Source organism: Microplitis demolitor, chromosome 7, assembly GCF_026212275.2.
Source record: "Microplitis demolitor isolate Queensland-Clemson2020A chromosome 7, iyMicDemo2.1a, whole genome shotgun sequence".
In the NCBI taxonomy this organism is placed as follows: domain Eukaryota; kingdom Metazoa; phylum Arthropoda; class Insecta; order Hymenoptera; family Braconidae; genus Microplitis; species Microplitis demolitor.
In genome coordinates, this window is record NC_068551.1 from 3384908 (window position 1) to 3404741 (window position 19834).

At 28.1% G+C, this 19834-nt stretch overlaps 5 protein-coding genes and 2 non-coding genes across 9 annotated transcripts; 5 read left to right on the forward strand and 2 right to left on the reverse strand.

Annotated features, from left to right (window-relative positions):
• Window positions 1–785: 785 nt before the first annotated feature.
• On the forward strand, window positions 786–5323 carry LOC103576864 (uncharacterized). The gene is made up of 4 exons (XM_014440178.2): window positions 786–834; window positions 2491–2912; window positions 3224–3508; window positions 3752–5323. Exons 1-4 carry the CDS (start codon window positions 786–788, stop codon window positions 3902–3904), a joined length of 909 nt encoding a protein of 302 aa, XP_014295664.1. The 3' UTR covers window positions 3905–5323.
• Window positions 5324–6613: 1290 nt separating this feature from the next.
• On the forward strand, window positions 6614–7915 carry LOC106693290 (frizzled-7-A). The gene is made up of 2 exons (XM_014440202.2): window positions 6614–7182; window positions 7285–7915. The coding sequence occupies exons 1-2, from the start codon at window positions 6723–6725 to the stop codon at window positions 7398–7400; spliced, it is 576 nt and encodes a 191-aa protein (XP_014295688.1). The 5' UTR covers window positions 6614–6722; the 3' UTR covers window positions 7401–7915.
• Window positions 7699–7770, reverse strand: Trnae-uuc (transfer RNA glutamic acid (anticodon UUC)). Its single transcript has one exon. It is a non-coding gene; the product is annotated as a tRNA-Glu (tRNA).
• Window positions 7916–8963: 1048 nt separating the features above from the next.
• LOC103576922 (frizzled-2) lies at window positions 8964–12288 on the forward strand. 2 transcript variants are annotated; one of them, XM_014440201.2, is made up of 3 exons: window positions 8964–10161; window positions 10294–10676; window positions 11019–12288. In XM_014440201.2, the coding sequence occupies exons 1-3, from the start codon at window positions 9326–9328 to the stop codon at window positions 11552–11554; spliced, it is 1755 nt and encodes a 584-aa protein (XP_014295687.1). In that variant the 5' UTR covers window positions 8964–9325; the 3' UTR covers window positions 11555–12288. The 2 variants fall into 2 exon arrangements, with proteins under 2 accessions (XP_014295687.1, XP_014295686.1); XM_014440200.2 differs by having other exon boundaries at window positions 10291–10676; window positions 11019–12287.
• A 1022-nt stretch (window positions 12289–13310) lies between these two features.
• On the reverse strand, window positions 13311–15936 carry LOC103576866 (uncharacterized). 2 transcript variants are annotated; one of them, XM_008557279.3, is made up of 5 exons: window positions 15785–15936; window positions 15560–15714; window positions 14586–15071; window positions 14119–14410; window positions 13311–13627 (listed from the first exon to the last, which is right to left on the reverse strand). In XM_008557279.3, exons 2-5 carry the CDS (start codon window positions 15624–15626, stop codon window positions 13411–13413), a joined length of 1062 nt encoding a protein of 353 aa, XP_008555501.1. In that variant the 5' UTR covers window positions 15627–15714; window positions 15785–15936; the 3' UTR covers window positions 13311–13410. The 2 variants fall into 2 exon arrangements, with proteins under 2 accessions (XP_008555501.1, XP_008555503.1); XM_008557281.3 differs by having other exon boundaries at window positions 14119–14368; window positions 15785–15932.
• Window positions 15334–15405, forward strand: Trnae-cuc (transfer RNA glutamic acid (anticodon CUC)). The gene has a single exon. It is a non-coding gene; the product is annotated as a tRNA-Glu (tRNA).
• Window positions 15937–16099: 163 nt separating the features above from the next.
• LOC103576865 (aspartate aminotransferase, mitochondrial) lies at window positions 16100–19599 on the forward strand. The gene is made up of 9 exons (XM_008557278.3): window positions 16100–16187; window positions 16289–16512; window positions 16617–16738; window positions 16901–17057; window positions 17130–17258; window positions 17729–17950; window positions 18040–18196; window positions 18296–18711; window positions 19011–19599. Exons 3-9 carry the CDS (start codon window positions 16638–16640, stop codon window positions 19131–19133), a joined length of 1305 nt encoding a protein of 434 aa, XP_008555500.1. The 5' UTR covers window positions 16100–16187; window positions 16289–16512; window positions 16617–16637; the 3' UTR covers window positions 19134–19599.
• The last annotated feature ends 235 nt before the right edge of the window (window positions 19600–19834 follow it).

Genomic DNA, 19834 nt, shown 5'->3' on the forward strand with positions numbered 1-19834 from the left:
TAATAAGTAACCCTAGCAATGCATAAAAGCAAATTGTTATAAACTATTGATACTTAAGGCAATATTACAAGACGCGCGCATGCGACAATCGAATTCGGCAAATTTTGTTTTTTTATAGAAAACAATTTTTAAAAATAAAATGATTAATCATTAGATTTAATGGGCTGTTAAAAAAAAATTGTTACAATTAAAAAATTTTTAAGTGATACATTTTTTAATCTTGAAATTTTTCTATAGATATGTTATCTTTTAAATGTAAGAATGTATTCTTGATAATAAAAAAAAAATTTTTACTAGATTTTAGACCTTAACAGTCTTCCAAAATATATATTAGACATACAGGAAGAATATAAATAAATAAAAATAAAAATACAAAAAAAATAATTTTTTTTTGGCGCGAAAATTTTTCTTGCACCAAGAAATCATTTTTTTTTTCTGTGTAAAAAAAAACCACCTGATTATGTCTTCCCCTTAATAATACGGTGCCCAAAAAGTATGTAATTATAAAATATATAAGTATATATAATAAATATAAACATCAAATAAATATCTATATATAATGAATAATAAATAATGATTTTTTATATAAATATATACAGGTATATATTATTTATAAGAGTAATCGTCCATGCGAGCGTCTTATAGACAAATAGCTTTCAAAACTTCCTAATTGTCAATTATTAATATTACGATATAATTAAAAAAAAATATATATGTTAATAAATTTGAAATATTAAAATAAATAAAAATTACAAATTGTGATTGTAATTGTAATTATAACTATAATGGTAAATATGGAAATCCAATATATCACACAATTAATTATTTTAGTGAGTAAATAATTAAATGTGTTTATTTTTTCCTTATTATTTTATTCAATTTCACATATGTTGCACTTTATTATCTTTTATTCCTTATGGATTTCGTCTATTGCGTTTCTATTTTATGTTTATATTCTATAAATATTATATATATATATATATATAAATAAATAAATAAATGAATATTATACCATTACTACGAATATATATTATATGTGCGATTATTGATCGTATAAAAAAAAATATTTTACTTATTACTATTTTAAATAAAAATTATAAATAACATCGGGTTAGTAAGTCGGGTACAAGCGTCTAAAGCTTTGTTATAAATAAATATTAAAAAAAAAAAAATATAAAAATGAAAAAAAAAAATAAATAATAAATGAATAAATAAATATACGCACTTACACACATTAAGAGAATTCAAAAATAATAATTATAATAATAGCACATGAAAAACACAAATTATAATTAATTAAAATTTTATTATATATACGATGAATATATTTTATTAAACGTTGATATAAAAATATATGTATAGTGATTGTAAGAGTGTAATTGTAATTTTTTTTTTAATATTACACTCGGTCTTTAATTTAAAAACGCACAGAATAAAAAAAAAGAATTTTTTACATTATGAATTCAAAATAAAAATTTTCTTAAGTCAAGAAAAAAGTTTTCGTCGCGTGAAGAAAAATTTCTTCTGCTAAAAAATTTTTATTTCTAAAAAAATGCAAAATATTTCTTGTGTCAAAAAATTCTTTTTTTCTGTCGATGTAATCATATATATTTATATATATATATATATATATATATATATATATATATATATATATATATATATATAAATTGAAAAATTTAATAAAATTTCAAAACTGATCTATTTCTTCCATTGTTAAAAAAAAAGTTAAAAATTAAATTAATTACGTTATGTACGTTTATAAATTATTATTATTATTATTATTATTATATAAAAATATAATTAATCAGCACAATTTTAGTTAACAATCACCTTCGCCGCAATAATTTATAATTAATAAAATTATTAATTAAAAATGACCGTCAGTCCATGGTGGTAGAAGTGCATGTATAGAAAAAGTATAACGCAACAATAAATAAATATACAAATAATATTACCAATATTTGTATATATAATAAAATATATATTATATTTTGTTATTTTATGTCGTATATTTACCATTGGTAGTGAATGGACTCGTAAAGTTTAATAAATAAAAAAAAGTTATTATTTTTGGTTTATTGTCATTGATAATGTAAAATACTACTCTGTACTCTAGTGCCTTTCAATGCCTGGTGCCTGCGGTGGGGGAGATGTTTTTTTTAAATAATAAAACAAAAAAGTTTATTAATTAATTAATTAATTAATTAATTAATTAATGTAATATTAATTATTTCTTTATTGTTTTTATTTATAATTGTAATCTTTGTGATACATTGCAATAGTCTACCCGACCGCGAGCATTTTAATGTACGAGCACATTTTGATTTCAATTAACAAAGTAATAAATAAATATTTTAAAAAAATATATATAAATATACAAAACTGACTAATTAATTTTATACTAATTATTTTGTTCTGCCTTTAATTAATAACAGTAATTATTATAGTTATAATAAAAACTAATTATCAGTGTCTTGTAAATTTCAGATTACCTGCTACCAAATTTGCCATCAGACTTAACTTTTGAAATTTTTACATTACCATCATCTCAGACAAGTCGACGTAATTCTTCATCAAGTCCCGGAGTAATAAATGACACTGTAATAACAACAACAACTGCTACTGTTATTACTGGTGATGATAGTGGTAACGCTGCTGATAATATCCTCAGTGGCGGTAATTGTGATAACGATGATATTGATGATGACGATAATGAATGCGGTGATAATCACGGAGTCGAATCATCAGTTCCAACAAATGGTAGTTATATTAAAAGTGAACGGGTGGTGGAAAGGGTCAGTGGTATTCATTTTCTCACAAGAGATCATGAAGACGAGGATCGTAATCCAGATCTACTGGTACCCAAGTCTGAAACAACAAGTGATACTGAGCCGGAAGTTAGAAAACAGGTTGGTTGTATCACTTCTACCAGCTGGAAACGTATTAAATTAAAGTATTGGCGTATTTAGTATTATTATTATTTTATATTTAATTTTTAATATTTATTCAGTAATCGGTTTTTATATATTTATATACATACATGTGTAATAAGTAATTAAATAAATTATTTAAATGAATATTATTAAAGAGTAACACAAAATACACCCCTTACACTTGCTATTATTTATTTATTTATTTTCTATTATTATTATTATTGTTTATATTTTTTGGTCTGATGACTAGTCATCAGATTATAAAAAATTGCGCGTTATTTTACAAGCTGCTGGAATACCTGATCCAAAATGATGGATCGGTGATCTGCAAGTGGTGCGGAGAAGTTTTGCCTTCACGGACGAGGTGGTATCGGCATAAGTACAAACTTCATGTGTCTACGCAGGTAACACAGCCCGCACCGTTATTTAAATGTCACAGCTGCAATGCATACTTCAAGTCACGCAAGGGCTACATTGGACATCTTAGCTCCAGGCACTCTGATAATGACAACAACGAGAATGACGAAAATCGCGAGGAGCAAATAAATAAAAAATCTCGAAGGACTTCGGATGTTAGTATTCTATTTTTATGGAAATTTTTATAGTTTTTAATTTAGCAGACAATTTACAATTTTTTTTTTTTTAATTAAAAATATGCACACGTAGACAATTAAATAAACTACAAGTGCAATTTTTAAAAATATTTTTATTTTTAAATTTACCGCTTTTAAAAAAATCCAAAAATTATTAGACGTCAGCTGATTTCAGTATCATAAATTCTGATATAAATAAAAATAAAAATTTTTGAATTGTAGATTGGAAAAGGTCCAGACTGGGAACAGCAGCGAGAAAAAGAAGAAAAACTTGTTGCTGATATTATTGATAGAGTTAAGAGAGAATGTGAAGCTCAGGGTGAAACTGTTACAAGACGCGGCTACTCCAGGAGGACAACGGTTATGAACAGCTAGAACCAACAAAAATAATTGTTACGATGTGCCAAAAATATGTCTTCTTACTTAAAAATTTAGATAAGAATAAAAAAAAAATAAAATCGGGTATAAAAATTAACGTGTCTATCAATCAGCTGATAGAGCTGATGTCTAAAAGTCTTTATAATCAGAAAAGTATTATATATATTTGAATGCATGCTATGTAAATAATTTTATTTAAATTAGTTTATAATAATTGTAATAATGATAATATTTTAAAAAATCAACTCGCATTAATTGCGAATTCAAAAAATTTATTCAGTGCCAAAAGGAAATTTAAATTATATAGATTTGAAACGAGTACCTTTGCATATATTTTAATTGCTTGGTAGTTTATGAGACGAGCGATTTATTGCTCAAATGTGCGTTAATTAAAAACAAGTCTTCTTACGCACGTCTTCATAATTATTATTTTCTCTTATTTCATTTCAAATTGAATACTAGATAGAGAAACATGATCAAACACCAATATTTTCGAGTAATAGACTAGATTAATGATTCAAATCAACATAATATTAATAATAATGATAATTAAATTAACAGCAGGAAATGTTAATGATATAAATATATAAATATATGATCCAGTAATTAGCAATCTTGCTAATTAATTCAAAGTCTGTCCATTTTTTCCGTATTTTGAAAGTATTTTTTTTAATAAAGGGGAGGAAAATTAAGAGCTGAGATAATTCATTCAAAATTATGTTAATAATTATTGATTAATTAATTAAATAGTATATTGTGTGACAAGGGATGAAATAACGATTTCAGACCAAGGTGAAGTCGGCTGACATCACTCGGAGTGAAATCGTCTTACATCCTGAGACACTAGATTACGCCAAGAAATCCTTTTTTTCTGTGTATTAAAAAAATGACAAGTATCAGAATTCAAATTCCGAAAGCCTTCAGTCAGCGGGACAGAGACATTTGTTTGTTCTCTCCGGACGAAACAAGTTTGTTTCTGCCCGCTAACTGGACATTCACAATTTACGTCTGCTAATATTCTTCGCGGCATTGGACTAAAATTCGCTTCTTTTGACTAAATATAGACACTGAGTCTTCAAGTTTCGATGCTGGTAACTTAAAAAAAAATTCAGTGATAAAGACCCAGTCTTAAATTCAAAATTTTTTTTTTCTACAGAGCGGGTATATAATAAATTTATAAAATAAAATTATCAGCTCATCGCACCACCTCCCCATTGTAAATAATATGTAATAATGTAGATAGTCGAAAATCTTTGCTCATCGTCTTTTAATCTCTACTCCAACAAAATTAATTAATTAATTAATTAAATAAATTAATTAATTTTTTTCTTCCCTTGAGAGACTATACATAAAATGTATTTGTACTTACATTTAAATATCAATTGCCAAAGGATGTGATCTTCCAAATAAAATCATAAAAATTTATGGTCTAATTTATATATATTTTATATATATTCTGTGATTTATTTTTTGTACACTTGGATATCGGCTCAATGCAATTATATAAGTACTTCCAGGTATTAAATTTATATATAATTACTTTTATTAATTAACATTTGGGTTAATTATTTTTATTAAGACCAATATTTTGTTGTGTATATATTTATAAATATATATATATTTATTTTTAAACAATGTATGGCTCTCATTAAAATTTTATTATAAATTTATATAAATATTTAAATGCAGAAGGTAATTGAAGGTAAATTTTGAAAAGAAAATTTTAAAAATGGCTGTTTGAAATATTTAAAAGTTCAATGTTCGAAGTCAAAAAAAAATATATATAAATTTAAAATATTTATTTGTCTACATAAATTATAAATTAATATTTCGGAAATTAATGAGATCGCGAGGCATTAAAAAAATATAAATAATAATTAATGAAAACTGTACAGTAATTTAATTATTTAAATATAATTAATAGATAAGACATAAATAAAAAAAAAAAACGACAAACTCAAATATAATAATTATAGTGTTGATACTAAATCAATAACGAACAAAGATACAAAATTGTAGTACCTCTATATACAATAAAAAAATAATAATTATAATTATTTAAACAAAAAAGCCAATTGTCCAGATGATTTCAAATAACGTCAAAGTTAATTAGATCTAAAAGAAAAAAAAAAGCAATTTATAATAGTGAAGACTTTGACTGAATTTGTAAATTGTCATCCCACTAGGCAATCTTTGAAAATAATGTTAAATAATACTGTGTATTATATGGGACAAAGAAATAAAATCAAAACAACTGATCAATCAACTTTTCATTTATTAATTAACCTTTTTAAATTAATAATTTAATAATTTATTACTACAGGACTTTGATGTCTACTTAATGAATTTTTATTCACATACTTTCAAAATATATCTTACGAATAGAGGGTAGAGGTATAGAATCAAAGGCTCATCTGTAATCAACTAATAGCGGGACTCAAAAAAATTATCATTTTTTTTTAAATATTTTTTTTCCTTAGAGAAATTTTTCTAGGAACAGATCTAGAACACGATAGACAGAATCATTAATTAAAATAAATAATTTAAATTATTGTCCCTGCGGTGTCAACATCAACTTTTATCAAAAGGTCACAATTATTGAGCCACATGAACTATTTTGGAATTGCTACGTCATTATCTCAATTTTTTATAGATTAATTGTTTTCAATAGATATTTCAAGCAGTCGTGGTTCTTTTTATCTATTGAATAGGTGGCAAGTGGCAGCTGGAGATTAGTGCGTAATAAAATACTTTATAATAGTCGTGCTACAGTAGTAGAAGACAAAACATTTCGATTAATAAATTTAAAAGAAAGATGATGAAAAACTGGAGCCTGGACTTAATCATCGGGATCAGTGTAATTTTTGTCTGTCTTATAACTGAAGGAAGAACGGTAGCAGTACTACAAGAAAATTTGGAAATCCCTGGCAGATGTGAGCCAATAAAAATTAATTTATGCTCAGGTTTGCCGTACAATGAAACAGCAATTCCAAATTTATTCAATCATCAAAATCAAGATGATGCTAGTCTGGAAATAAATCAGTTCGCACCTTTGGTAAAAATCAATTGCAGTCCTTATTTCCGTGCTTTCTTGTGTGCGATGTACGTACCAGTTTGTACGGTTTTAAAAAAACCATTGCCACCTTGTCGGTCAATTTGCGAACGTGCTAAAGCTGGATGTGAACCGATAATGATACGCTTTGGGTTCCAATGGCCATCGAATTTGGAGTGCTCAAAACTTCCAGTGTATGGTGATCCTAATAATTTGTGTGTTGGTAATAAATCAGATTGTTATTAACATAATTAAACTTAATCAGTACTTTAAATTTTTGAAATGATTAATTCTTTAATTGATTGAGTAAAAAATATTTTTTTAGAATTTGTAGCAAATTCAGAATCCAGTACAAATAAATCACCAAGTCATGATTTGACCAATGGGACACAGGAAGTGAGCTCAATATTAGAATCATCAACGTCAGCAACTACTTTTTAATTAAAACACTAATTAATTTTTATGATCTTGAAGTTAATGGACAATTAACAATCTTTGGATTTTTTTTATACAAATCAATTACAAAAAAAAATACTGAAAATATGCAATAGTAGAAAATTTTAAAAATTAAGGGTGCAATTTTTTAAAATATTGTTTTTTATGATCTATCTTTTATAAAAAAATCCAAAAATTGATAGAAGCCGAATAACTTCAGTATCATAATTATTTAATACTATTATTGTTTCTGTAAAAAAAAGAAAAAATAAATTTTGACCACCGAAAAAAATCAAAAATATTATTCCGGTACCGGGAATCGAACCCGGGTCGCCTGGGTGAAAACCAGGAATGATAACCCCTACACTATACCGGAGATGACAACTTTAGAGTGTTATGTCTTATTTATTGACTCAAATTTTCATATTTTGGAGATTTTATTTTTTTTTTGAATGATAGTCTGCTTGTTAATGCGCGTAATTATCACAGCAAAATAAAATTTAAAAAATTATGATACTGAAGTTAGCCGACGTCTAATAATTTTCATTTTTTTTTTTTTTTTTTTCAAACGATAAATTTAAAAAAAAAATTATATCCATAGTTTTTTTGATTTTCTACAGTGCATATTTTCAGATTTTTTTTTTGTAATTGATTTGTTGAGAGAATTTCTAAAATTGTCTTTTAATTTAAGAATTATAAAAAAAATTACAATTTAAATAAGTATTAATTACAAATTACCCCAAAATGTGACAAGTAGCTCAACCTGGCGTCCTGTTTACGTACAGGAATTCAATCCTTGGACTCTGCTGACCTCTACTTGACAATTCAAAATCCTGCAATTAATATCGCTGTCAATGATAAATTTAATTTAAACAAGCAGTAGAAATTTTTTGATTTTTTTAAAAACGACAAATTATAAAAAAAATTAAATTTCAAAAATTGCACCGATAGCTTTTTTAATTTTCCACATGTGCATATTTTTAGTTTAGTTTTTTAAAAATTACTTTATTAAAAAAAAAAAAAACCAAAAATTGTTTATCATGAGTGTCATAACTGACAAGTGTCAATTTTGAAAATATTTAAATAAATAAATAAAATGTAAGTAGAATAAAAATATAAAAATTCATATTTAGATCAATAAAAAATCTACGCGCGCATTTTTAAAAAAAATCATCAGTTTATTTAATTTATTCATTTATTTAAAATTTATTAATTATTTCGTCTGCATCAATGTGAATGTAGCAGATGAAAGACAAATTTTAAATTACAAATAAACTAATTAAACAATTAAAAATATATAAGTTTTTTTTTTTACAAATGATTATTAAAAAAATCACAAAATAATTAGACGTTGGTTAACTTTAGAATCATAATAATTGTCTACTAACTTCAGGATCATGACAGCAGAGGGCTAGACTACCCCTCAGCGAGGTCGCTGAGGACTGGAACCTGGAGCGAAATTTACTCGGCCTACTTCAGAGTCCAGATTTTCCAGAGCCAACTTCACAGTCTGAACTTAAGCAGATTTACTAACTATAGCCAGTGTCGGCGCCGAAGAAGGGGAATATAAAGTGAGTGCAACACTCGGGTGCTTTTAAAAAATTTAGCAGCGTTCTTCCATCTCTATACTCCATACTCATATATTAATGTTGATCCGTGTTATGCGCGTCCATAGTTTGTTCGCCGTCTATTGTATCTGTAGTGACACAGGGTCCACAGGGGGTATCAGTGCGTAAAAAAACGCCATATAAAATAAAACTAATGAATAAATAGTGCATGAAAAAAAAAAAAACTAAAGCTAAAAATGAATTTTATCATTAAGGATTTACAAGTGTGGTGACCGTACGCGACACAAGTCTTGCTGGTGTGGTGATAAGTAATAAGGAGCAGAGAAAAGGTCGAATAATAGATACATAAAAAAAAGGAGGAGAATGAGGAAGAGGACGATGGGGAATTGGCCGCTGGATCTCGTTATCGGGATTAGTGTAGTCCTCGGGTGTATTGGAATAACGGGCGGAACGACAGCAGCACTTGAAGTACAGGAAGAGCTTAAACATCATGGTAGATGTGAAGCAATAACAATTAATTTATGCCTTCATTTGCCTTACAATGAAACGATAATGCCAAATTTACTGAAGCATCAAAAGCAGGAAGATGCTGGTCAGGATATACATCAGTATGCACCTCTGGTAAAAGTACACTGCAGTCCTGACTTACGTTTTTTCTTGTGCTTGATGTATGCACCAGTTTGCACTATTCTAGAAAAACCATTGCCACCTTGTCGGTCTATTTGCGAACGTGCTAGAGCCGGATGCGAACGGATAATGAGAAACTTTGGGTTCCAATGGCCACCGAGTCTCGAGTGCTCAAAACTTCCTGAGTACGGGGACCCTAATGAATTGTGCGTTGGTAATAATGAGACATCATCATCATCCAGGTTGTCTACGACTGTCCAGCCGCCTCATAAACTGAGACCTGCTTGGAATGATGGGCAAATTTCGTATGCTGGGAACCCCATCGCCGTGTCAGAGTATGAAAATCGTAAATTTGTTTGTCCTGTTCAATTTCACGTACCTGACAGCTATGGGTACTCGTTGAACTTCAAAACAAAACCAATTCCAAATTGCGCGGCTCCATGCAATGAAATGTTTTTTACCGAACAAGAAAAACAATTTGCGCGAGTCTGGATCGGTACTTGGGCATCAATCTGCGCAGCATCATGTTTTTTTACATTCCTCACATTTCTTATTGACACCGACAGATTTAGGTAAGTATTTGATAATTAATTTATCAATCAAATTATAATTACCAGAGTTATTTTTATACTGTCTGGATATTTGAACTTTTAATTAAATGACAAAAAAGTAAATGTAAATTATTTTTTAATTTACATAAGTAGATATCCCGAGAGGCCGATAATATTTTTATCAGTGTGCTATCTGATGGTTGCACTGGTATACGTTGTGGGTTGGGCAGCAAAAAATAACATCGCCTGCAGACAACCTCTCCCACCCCCAGATAATATGCAACAAGTGCAAATGGTATCAACGATAACGCAAGGAACTAAACACGAGCTATGTACTCTACTATTTATGGTACTTTATTTCTTCGGGATGGCATCAAGTATATGGTGGGTTATTCTTACACTCACGTGGTTCTTAGCTGCTGGATTAAAATGGGGGCACGAAGCTATTGAAGCTAATTCACAGTATTTTCATCTTGCTGCTTGGGCAGCTCCGGCTATCAAAACAGTCACTATTTTAGCTATGGGCAAAGTTGACGGTAATTTTTTTTTACTTTTCATCACCCTCAACAACCAATACCACACGGGGAAATTATTCTTTTAAATGCTATGGTGTCATAGTAATACCGGCCCATGCTCGCCACTTGACGAAAATTTAAATAAACATGCAAAAATTATTCCAAAAATGCTCACAGTAATTTGTGATTTAATCGATGTCAATTTTACTGTGACCATGGTAATTTATGCAAGTGTTTGTTTAAATTTCTACAGGTGGCCACCATGGCCCGACTTTAGTATGACACCATAGCATTAAAAACAAAAATTTCTCCGTTCATAAATATAAAATCAACAATACTAATAACTTTATTTAAATAATACAGGTGATGTACTTTCCGGAGTATGCTACGTGGGAATATGGAATGTTGATGCCCTTCGAGGTTTCGTTTTAGCTCCCCTATGTGTCTACCTCGTCCTAGGAACGGCTTTCCTTTTAGCAGGATTCGTCTCACTCTTCCGTATTCGCACGGTGATGAAACACGACGGTACCAAAACAGACAAACTTGAAAAACTAATGATAAGAATCGGTATTTTTTCCGTTTTGTACACCGTTCCAGCGTTGATTGTCATCGCCTGTTTATTTTACGAGCAAGCTTACTTCGATGACTGGATGCTAACTTGGCATGACGATATGTGCAGAGGACAATTGACTAAATCTTACTACTCAATACCGTGTCCATTCAGTAAAGGACCACCCGAACCAGTACGCCCTGAATTTCCGGTATTTATGATTAAGTATTTGATGGCAATGATTGTAGGTATCACTAGCAGCTTTTGGGTCTGGTCTAGCAAAACTCTCACCAGCTGGAGACAGTTTATAAATCACATACGTGGTCGTCGCGTCGAGGCCTACGTTTAATTAACAAAAAGACTTGCAATTTTTCATTTATGACAATATTGATATATTTTCAATTAACTTTTTTTTTAATATCCACGGCTATACTTTCGTGATTAATTTACTTTATATTTAAATCATAACTATTCAATTATTAATCATCAATTACTCATTAGTTTTATTTATTTTTATTGATTATCTTTATTATCAATCATTATTTTAATCAAAATCATTTAACGCACGTGCTGTGATCGGGTTTCTGTTAATCTAAATTATTATTAATCTCCAACAAAAGTCAATCACTAAATTATCTTTAGCATCGTGCCAATTTATTTAAGCTCGTATTCATTAATTATTTAACTATAACTACTGTTATTATTATTATTATTATTAATAATTACAATTACATTTAAGTAAAATTAATTCTCAAGAGACAATTATCGAAATGATGATTGAAACAGATCTGTTACAATGCTCAAAATTTCAATATATATACTCATTTTATATTAATACTCAATACGTCCATTAAAGGCATTTTGATTTGTGTCTCCACTTTTCAAAAATTTTCAATAACTCAACTGCCATAAATGTATTTTATTGTAAAAAATTTTTCTAGGATGTACATTAATAATATATAGATATACCAGCAATAATAATTTAAACTCGGATTAAAAATAAACCTGGTTTGAAAAACTGGCCCTTATATTTAAGAATTAAAAAAAAATTACAGTTGTTATCAATTAGGAGTCAAAAAAAATTTTGTAAATAAATTTCAGACTACAAAATTTAGAAATTCGAATTACAGAATTGACATCAAAATTTTACTGAAATTCATTTTCTAAATTTCATTTAACTCCCAATTGATGTCAACTGTGTTATTTTTTAAATTCTATATCTCGAAATTGTTCTCTTTTCATTCAAGAAATTAATTTTTTTTTAAATTAATTAATAAAATTTAAATACAATTATGGAAGTTATCATTCAAAATTTTTAAAAAGTGGGAGCACTGTGAGAGTGCCCTTAAAAATTTTTCGAAAATATTTTTTTTCGGAAATATATTTTTTATCAAAAGTAATCTCGTTCCTTCTTAAATAATTTTTTTTTTAACGAAAAAAAAACTAAAGACTTGATACTATGAATCTTTTTTTTATACTAATCCAAAATTACAATTAAGACTTTGAATTTTTTTTATAGACTTTTTTTTTTTTAAATAATTAAATATAAAAAATGAAAATACGTGCTGCTGTATTATTCAGGTAACAATTGTATATAATTGCAGCTTTTGCTATGTATTATAATATTTTTTTAAATAACATATGTAAATATATGAAAAACAAATTGTTCAATTTAGGTAAGATGTTAAACTGAACAAAAGTAATAATTAATTAATTAAATAAATTAATTATCCTGAACAAAAGTAATAATTATTGTAATAAAGAGTAAAGAAATTAAAAACGCAGTTATGTTTGTGAATGTGAATTTTAAAAAAATCGTCCAAGGGAAAAAAATTGTCGAGCTTTTATATATATATATATTTGTGTGTGTGTATTTTGAATGCAAGTATGTGCTTTTTTAAATGGTTTCAAATGTTTAAACAATCAAAAGAAATTTATAAATATGGTTTGACAAAAAAGAGAATTAAATAAACTAGAGTACGCTGTGTATTTATGTTGTCATACATTATACACGAGATGTCATATTATATACGTAACATTGTGTAAAATTATAAGCATTATATTCTTTATATTATAATGAAAATAAAATGAAACAATTATACATTACTGCTTGGCATTATTTTATTAAATTAAAAAACAAACCCCTTCACCTATTTATTATTTTCCATACAAAAAGATGTATAATCTATATTTATATTATTAAGGTCACGTTTTATTGACCTTTTTAGAAAGAATACCAATTTTTCGTAGATAGTTTACGATGAATGGCGTTGCTCCTAGAGTTATTGATATTCTTACCGGAGCAAATAACTTGTGTATTGCGTACGCTATTAGAAATGTTGATGAGTTTGCCATAACATTCTCCAGTCGTTCACTTGAATTACTGGGGAGCATTTTAACGAATGCTTGAATGTCTAGTCCACTAAAAATAGAATTTTTAAATTATGATTTTTATGATTATCAGAGAAAAGGGATCTGATAAATTCATGTGTATAGCGACACATTTTTATTAAGCGACGTTTCGTGACTGGTAGCACAGGTTTGGCTGTCAAATATTAAACATAAACTATATATATAAAATAGATAAGATTAAGATATATAAAATATATTTGTAAGCAAGATATTGATAAGTTTGATTGTGTGACGGGTTTTGAGAACCTGATGATGTGGCAATTAGTCACAAAACTTTACTTAATAACATTATTAAAAACTAATTCCAAAAAAACATTTTATATGCCCTTTTGACTTTAGAGAACTTCTTAAAGCCAAAAGGGCGTATAAAATAATGAGTACTTTTGTAAATAGTAATGTGATATATAAATAACTAGAATGAGGTATGAAACTTATTATATATTTTGTACGACTTTATAGTTATGATTATGAGCAATAGAAAGCTTGTTAATATCAGCATACCTATAAACAATAACGTAAAAAATACCAAGTGACATCAATGAAATTGTTATATGGAATACAATTACAGTACTTCCGTAATCCTTAACAGCTTTTTTAAGTTTCTGACCGTTTGTTAATTTTTCATCTTTGTCGTTTGATGACGAAGGCGGCAAAGAAGAAGGAGTTGATGAATCTTTTGAATCCATTTGTTTATTAGTATCCGTTGAATACTGAGCGACTTGTACTTGATAAACCGTCGATGATAAAGTACCTAAGCGTAAAAATTGACTGGGAATTGATTGCGATAGTAGACCTCCACCACCGATATATTTCCCGAGTGTTAAATTATTCAGATGCTACTGAAGCAGAGGTGAAAATTACATAAGCTTCTAATTTGTTTTTATTTTTTAAATCCTTCTAAATATTTTACTACGAAATAATATAATCAAGTCTATTTTATTTAGAAAAAAATAATTATTAAAACTTACGTTTAGAAAAACTTGACTTTTTATTTTTCAGAACAGCGTAATGGGACTTTTGCATATCTTGGGCGATATATTTTCCATCTCTGGCCCACTGACCACCGGGCATGTTTAGGTAAGTTGACTTTCCTACTGAGCAGAAAGGCTTTGGAACCATTGTCTGCATGCTGCTGTTCAGACTCACAGCCCCAAAACAATCGTAAGAAGCAACATGAGAGTCAACACATCTAAATGCTCCCCAAGTTCTTGATGAATTCAAACGATTGGACGCTCCATTGGGTCCACTCATCAGCGATAAAACTGGTGCTGTTATGTCTCTAGCACGTTCTGGAGTAAATCGACCAGTTTCGTTGCCGAATATTTCAGACACATTCAGTGGCAAAGGTATTTTTGGTGCTTCTGGATAATTACGTACACGTGATAGATGGAGATTAACAGTCTTCGGAATATTTGGGTATTTTAATTCAATTAATTTTTTTGAATGTGCATCAACTGTAAATACAACACATTTACAATATTTCATACAGTTAAAAATGTATACTATAATTTTACAAAAAAAAAATTAACAAACGCAGAACGTTTGGTAAAAATAAGTTTAGTAACAAAAGTTGGATATCGAAATTTTTCAAACGTAAGAGGTTTGTCAGATGAATAATTTTGTAAAAAAAAAACTGCAGCTTAACAAAATGTATACAATTAGACTTCTACTAATTTGCGAATTCAAATTGCTTCTCTACAGGGTTTGCTATCACCCTCCGGTATGGTCTAATGGCTATGATTTCTGGCTCTCACCCAGGCGATCCGGGTTCGATTCCCGGTACCGGAAATAATTTTTTGAATTTTTTATCATTTTACCAAACATACATTATTTTTAAACTAATTTGATACAATATTTTAGTTTAACAAGAAATTGACAATTATTCTAGTTTATAAATTAAAATTATTATAAATACAATAAAAATATATTTTTAAAAAATTACCTGTATGATTAAACTTATTTAAAACAGATGGAAATTCTTTCGAACATCTAACTCTTGACAAAGCCATTTTAATTAACCAGCAAATAAATTAATGTATCAGCAAACCAGATGTTTACAACAATTTGTTGATTCCTATTATTTTTATTTGATGTAAACTGCGTCAGAAAAAAAAAATAATAAATTAGAAATCTGTTTGCATAATTTAAAATTTTTATAAATACTTACATGTCTAACGAAAGTGACATTTGATACAATATGAAATAAGAGAATGCATCAGAATAAATTTAATGAATGTAATTAATATGAATATCTATATATACATATATATATATATATTTCAATACTATATTGTCTTGTCCACAGCTACAGTTGCTAACCCTGCCACTGCGAAAAAAAACTTGACCTCGAAAAGTCCCCACCACTAACTTGTAATATTTATATATTTATGATTATTATTTTTTCAAATATATGACGTAAAAACACGTTTTTCAATACTATGTTAATAATCAGATTAATTTGCAACTTATTATTCAAAACAATTCTTTTGATAAATAATTCTACGATTTATTAAATTACGTCTCTTAATACTTTAAAATTCCCGCGGTATTTTTAAAAAATTCAAAACCCGGTAAATATTTGCTGACAAGTGTTTATTCAATTGATAACCTGATTAATTTTTTTTAACCAAAGTTACGAAATAAAAATGATTAGACATTGATATATTTATAGGTATACATAAATATATGAGAAACGCGCGCATGTTTTGTATGTATGGTAGCAGTAAATCTGTAGACCCTGTAACATCATCAACAAAAAGCGACACCAGCTGTATCAGTGGCATCACCAGTAGTTCTCATAACTTTTTTTTTATTCAATTTAGTCACGTCTCTCCCTTAACTTGTTCATTTTAATTCTATACCTGGTGACATTAAATACTTACTTGTTATAAAAAGGTACATTTAGTGTTTAAATATATATATTAATTGACATTAATTAAATCGCAAGTGTATTTTATAAATAAAATAATATCTTTACTCAGATAAAATATTTTTTTCAGTGAATAATTAAATAATTTATCATGGCACAAAGCACCAGATTAATGTCATTATCATCATTACCAGGTGGGTTACTGAGAAAACGTACGAATGGAGTTATTTCAACTTCTTCTAGACTTGCAAGGTATATATAGATTTTTATTACTCTATTTAATCTTTAATTATTACTATTTTCTGTCAATTAAAAGCCCCCATGTCGGTTTTATTTATTTGATCTTGAGCGAACTTGGACTAACAACCCAACAAATAATCGTTTTTTTAAATCCCATTTATTCATTATTGACAGCTCGTGGTGGTCGCATGTGGAAATGGGCCCACCGGATGTTATTTTGGGAGTTACGGAAGCCTACAAAAGAGATAATCATCCTCAGAAAATAAATCTTGGTGTCGGAGCTTACAGAGACGACAATGGAAAACCTTTTTTATTACCCAGTGTTTTAAAAGTTTGTATTCATTAATTAAATAATATTTTTTTTTAATCGTATGTTAATTATTTGCAATTGATGTTTATGCAGGCGGAAGAGAGAATCAAGTCGAAGAAATTGGATAAAGAATACTTGCCTATTTCTGGTGACCCTAATTTCTGTACTAATAGCATTACATTAGCACTTGGAGATGGTAATGATGTGGTAGCTAATAAATTAGTAAGTTTATATTCCTTGCAGTAGCAACCGGTGTAAAAAAATTTGAATTTCATCTCAAAACTCAGATCATAAATTTGCTCAAACTTTTCGTCTAGTGAATCTATTAATTCTAAAATTAATCCATTACGTCTTTGAATTGGACTTGAGATGACTTCGATATAAATTTAACTGAATTTTTACTGTTTAGAAATGATCAATAAAATTATTTTATCAAGCACTTTGTTAACACTCAGTTTAGATTTTAAAATTAATTTATTGATTGAACTTCTGATCACTTGGATAAAAATTTGACTGAGTCATAATTTTGTCATGATAAAAGTTGTTTACAAATTTATGACGCAAGTTAAATCTGAGTTTCATGATGAAATTTAGATGTAAATCTATTATGAATAAAAATTTTTTTACACGGATAAATAATTTACTTTTGATGATCTACATAATTTAAATGATTTACTTTATATTTTAAATAGAATACAACAGTGCAAGGTATTTCCGGTACGGGATCATTGTGTATTGGTGCATTTTTTTTGAGTAAATTTTTCCCTGGTAACAAAGAAGTCTACATGCCAACACCAACATGGGGAAATCATATTCCCTTGTTTAAATTAGCTGGACTTACTCCTAAATCTTATCGTTACTATGACCCTAAGACATGTGGGTTAGACTTTCAGGGAGCTCTAGAAGACATTTCTGTAAGTTCTTTTATTTATAAATGTTGATTAGTATGCAAAGTTACTAACTTATTGTTTTTGATTCCCTTGTCATGTAAATGCATGTAAAGAAAATTCCAGAGAAGTCAATAATTCTTTTACATGCCTGTGCTCATAATCCTACGGGTGTTGATCCTAAACCTGAACAATGGAAAGAATTATCAGCGTTAATTAAGAAAAAAAATTTATTCCCATTCTTTGATATGGCGTACCAAGGTTTTGCATCAGGTAAAATTATAACTGATACTAATCCATTTAAATTAACACCCACGTAATTATTTATGAGTAATAATTATAATTAATTGATTATTTAATTAATTAATTTAGGTGACACAGCGAGGGATGCAATGGCAGTAAGATTGTTTGTGAAAGAAGGTCATCAGATAGCTTTAGCTCAATCTTATGCCAAAAACATGGGTCTTTATGGCGAACGTATTGGAGCATTTTCACTGGTGACATCAAGTGCTGAGGAAGCGGCGCGTACGATGTCGCAAGTAAAAATAATCATCCGTCCCATGTTCTCCAATCCACCTCTCAGTGGTGCTCGCATTGTAAATGAAATCCTCAGTGAGCCGCTACTGAAGCAAGAGTGGCTTGGAGATGTCAAATCAATGGCTGATCGTATTATTGGAGTACGTAATAAATTACGTGAAGGCTTGAAGAAAAATGGAAGCACTCGCGACTGGTCACATATCACTGATCAAATTGGAATGTTCTGTTTCACTGGACTTAAACCTGCTGAGGTATTTTTTTATTATATTTTAATTAAAGGCAGTCTCAGACAATCCTCCCACTTTTCAAAAATATTCGATGACTCAACTGTCGTAATTGTATTAAAATTTTATTAATTAATTAATTTAAAAAAAAAATTGCACGTATAGTTTTTTAAATTTTCCACATGTGCTTTATTATTTAAATTTGAATATCGTCATGGCAGTTTAAAGTAATTTTAAATTTTTAAAAAGGGAGCATTGTCCAAAAATGTCTTTAAGAAAGAATTAATGATGCTAATTAATGTTATTAATGTTATTAATTACTACAGGTGGAAAAATTAACATCCGAACATCATATTTATTTAACAAAAGACGGTAGAATATCAATGGCAGGAGTCACATCGAAGAATGTTGAGTATTTAGCTCACGCAATGCATCAAGTTACCAAATAAATTCAAAAAACCATAGACTTATCACATTAAAGTTCAAAATATAATTAAGTACGAATTTTAGTCTTAGTCTCAGTCATGCTACAGACAAAACTCCACCGATTAAAAACTCTGATTCAAATTCAAATTATAACTGCAATTACGTCAATCAGAATTTTTAATTACAACTAATAAAAATTTAAATAATTAAAAAAAAAAACAATTCATATCGAAATGCATTTCCGTAACTAGCACATTAAATTCCATCACTGCAGGCAGTGTAATGTCTAAAATTGATAATTAATATCTACTTTGAACTTTTAAATTAAAAATAATTACAGTGACATTTAAAAAAATAAAATTAAATAATTAATTTCACGAAATACATTTTTTTACCAATTACACATTTAAATTTTCTAATCAAATTACATAATTGATACCAGTGTAAAAATAAATAATAAAAATAATTAAATAAAGTAATTGAAGTTAAGTAATTTATTTGCTTCATTATTAATATATTTTTTATATTATCAGATATGTAGTAATCGGAGTAATAGTACTATATATACATATATATATATATATATATATATATATATATATATATATATATATATATATATATATATATATATATATTAACCGATGATAACATCACTTCCTTGATTACCTAATAATGTACGTACGTGCATTGAAACGTAAACTTGTTGGTTTTCTCGGTCTCG

Excerpts from the sequence above, each read along its gene's own strand:
- LOC103576922 (XM_014440200.2), top strand. The coding sequence starts at position 9,326 with ATGAGGAAGAGGACGATGGGGAATTGGCCGCTGGATCTCGTTATCGGG. Across the intron at positions 10,162-10,290 it reads ATTGACACCGACAGATTTAG|TAGATATCCCGAGAGGCCGA; the intron begins GTAAGTATTTGA and ends AATTTACATAAG. Across the intron at positions 10,677-11,018 it reads AGCTATGGGCAAAGTTGACG|GTGATGTACTTTCCGGAGTA; the intron begins GTAATTTTTTTT and ends TAAATAATACAG.
- LOC103576864 (XM_014440178.2), top strand. The coding sequence starts at position 786 with ATGGTAAATATGGAAATCCAATATATCACACAATTAATTATTTTAGTG. Across the intron at positions 835-2,490 it reads ACAATTAATTATTTTAGTGA|ATTACCTGCTACCAAATTTG; the intron begins GTAAATAATTAA and ends TGTAAATTTCAG. Across the intron at positions 2,913-3,223 it reads AGCCGGAAGTTAGAAAACAG|CTGCTGGAATACCTGATCCA; the intron begins GTTGGTTGTATC and ends TTATTTTACAAG.
- LOC106693290 (XM_014440202.2), top strand. The coding sequence starts at position 6,723 with ATGATGAAAAACTGGAGCCTGGACTTAATCATCGGGATCAGTGTAATT. Across the intron at positions 7,183-7,284 it reads TCCTAATAATTTGTGTGTTG|AATTTGTAGCAAATTCAGAA; the intron begins GTAATAAATCAG and ends ATATTTTTTTAG.
- LOC103576865 (XM_008557278.3), top strand. The coding sequence starts at position 16,638 with ATGGCACAAAGCACCAGATTAATGTCATTATCATCATTACCAGGTGGG. Across the intron at positions 17,259-17,728 it reads ATGTGGTAGCTAATAAATTA|AATACAACAGTGCAAGGTAT; the intron begins GTAAGTTTATAT and ends TATTTTAAATAG. Across the intron at positions 17,951-18,039 it reads GAGCTCTAGAAGACATTTCT|AAAATTCCAGAGAAGTCAAT; the intron begins GTAAGTTCTTTT and ends ATGCATGTAAAG.
- LOC103576866 (XM_008557279.3), bottom strand. The coding sequence starts at position 15,626 with ATGGCTTTGTCAAGAGTTAGATGTTCGAAAGAATTTCCATCTGTTTTA. Across the intron at positions 15,072-15,559 it reads AAATAAGTTTAATCATACAG|TTGATGCACATTCAAAAAAA; the intron begins GTAATTTTTTAA and ends TTGTATTTACAG. Across the intron at positions 14,411-14,585 it reads AAAGTCAAGTTTTTCTAAAC|GTCTACTATCGCAATCAATT; the intron begins GTAAGTTTTAAT and ends TCGGTGGTGGAG.